Raw genomic sequence first — 425 nt, 5'->3', positions numbered from 1 at the left:
TTGGAGATCCCCAGGGTCTTTCGCCCCCTGAGCCATGGGGCTGCCTCCTGCAGGCAGTGGCCACATCCGTGTGGGGTGCTCTTGGTGTGAGTGGCATGGTGGGTGCTGTGGGGGTCTCACCCCGCTGCCCCCGGCAGATGGGCCGGCTTCGAGCACTGCGGCTTCCAGGGGCAGCAGTTCGTGCTGGAGCGCGGCGAGTACCCGTGCTGGGAGGCGTGGAGCGGCAGCAACGCCTACCATGTGGAGAGGATGTGCTCCTTCCGCCCCATCGCCTGCGCTGTGAGTGCCCCTGTCCCAGCTCCCCACCACTGCACTGCTCCCCAGATCCCACCACCGGCTGGGGTCATGCACCAACACCGTGCCCCTCTTGGTGCCAGGACCATGGGCGCAGCAGGCTCATGCTCTTTGAGGAGGAGAACTTCCAG

General features: G+C 66.8%; 1 protein-coding gene across 1 annotated transcript in view; it reads left to right on the top strand.

Annotated features, from left to right (window-relative positions):
* Positions 1–422, top strand: part of LOC104403939 (beta-crystallin A4-like) — a gene marked incomplete at its 3' end in the record, with an annotated part of 1,524 nt that extends 1,102 nt beyond the window's left edge. The window contains exons 3-4 of the mRNA XM_010012233.1: positions 138–279; positions 378–422. Coding sequence (XP_010010535.1) covers positions 138–279; positions 378–422 — 187 coding nt within the window. The remainder of the gene's footprint in view (positions 1–137; positions 280–377) is intronic.
* Positions 423–425: the final 3 nt, after the last annotated feature.

This window comes from Nestor notabilis, unplaced genomic scaffold, assembly GCF_000696875.1.
Source record: "Nestor notabilis isolate BGI_N333 unplaced genomic scaffold, ASM69687v1 scaffold21953, whole genome shotgun sequence".
Lineage (NCBI taxonomy): Eukaryota > Metazoa > Chordata > Aves > Psittaciformes > Psittacidae > Nestor > Nestor notabilis.
This window is presented reverse-complemented; position numbering and strand designations above follow the sequence as displayed.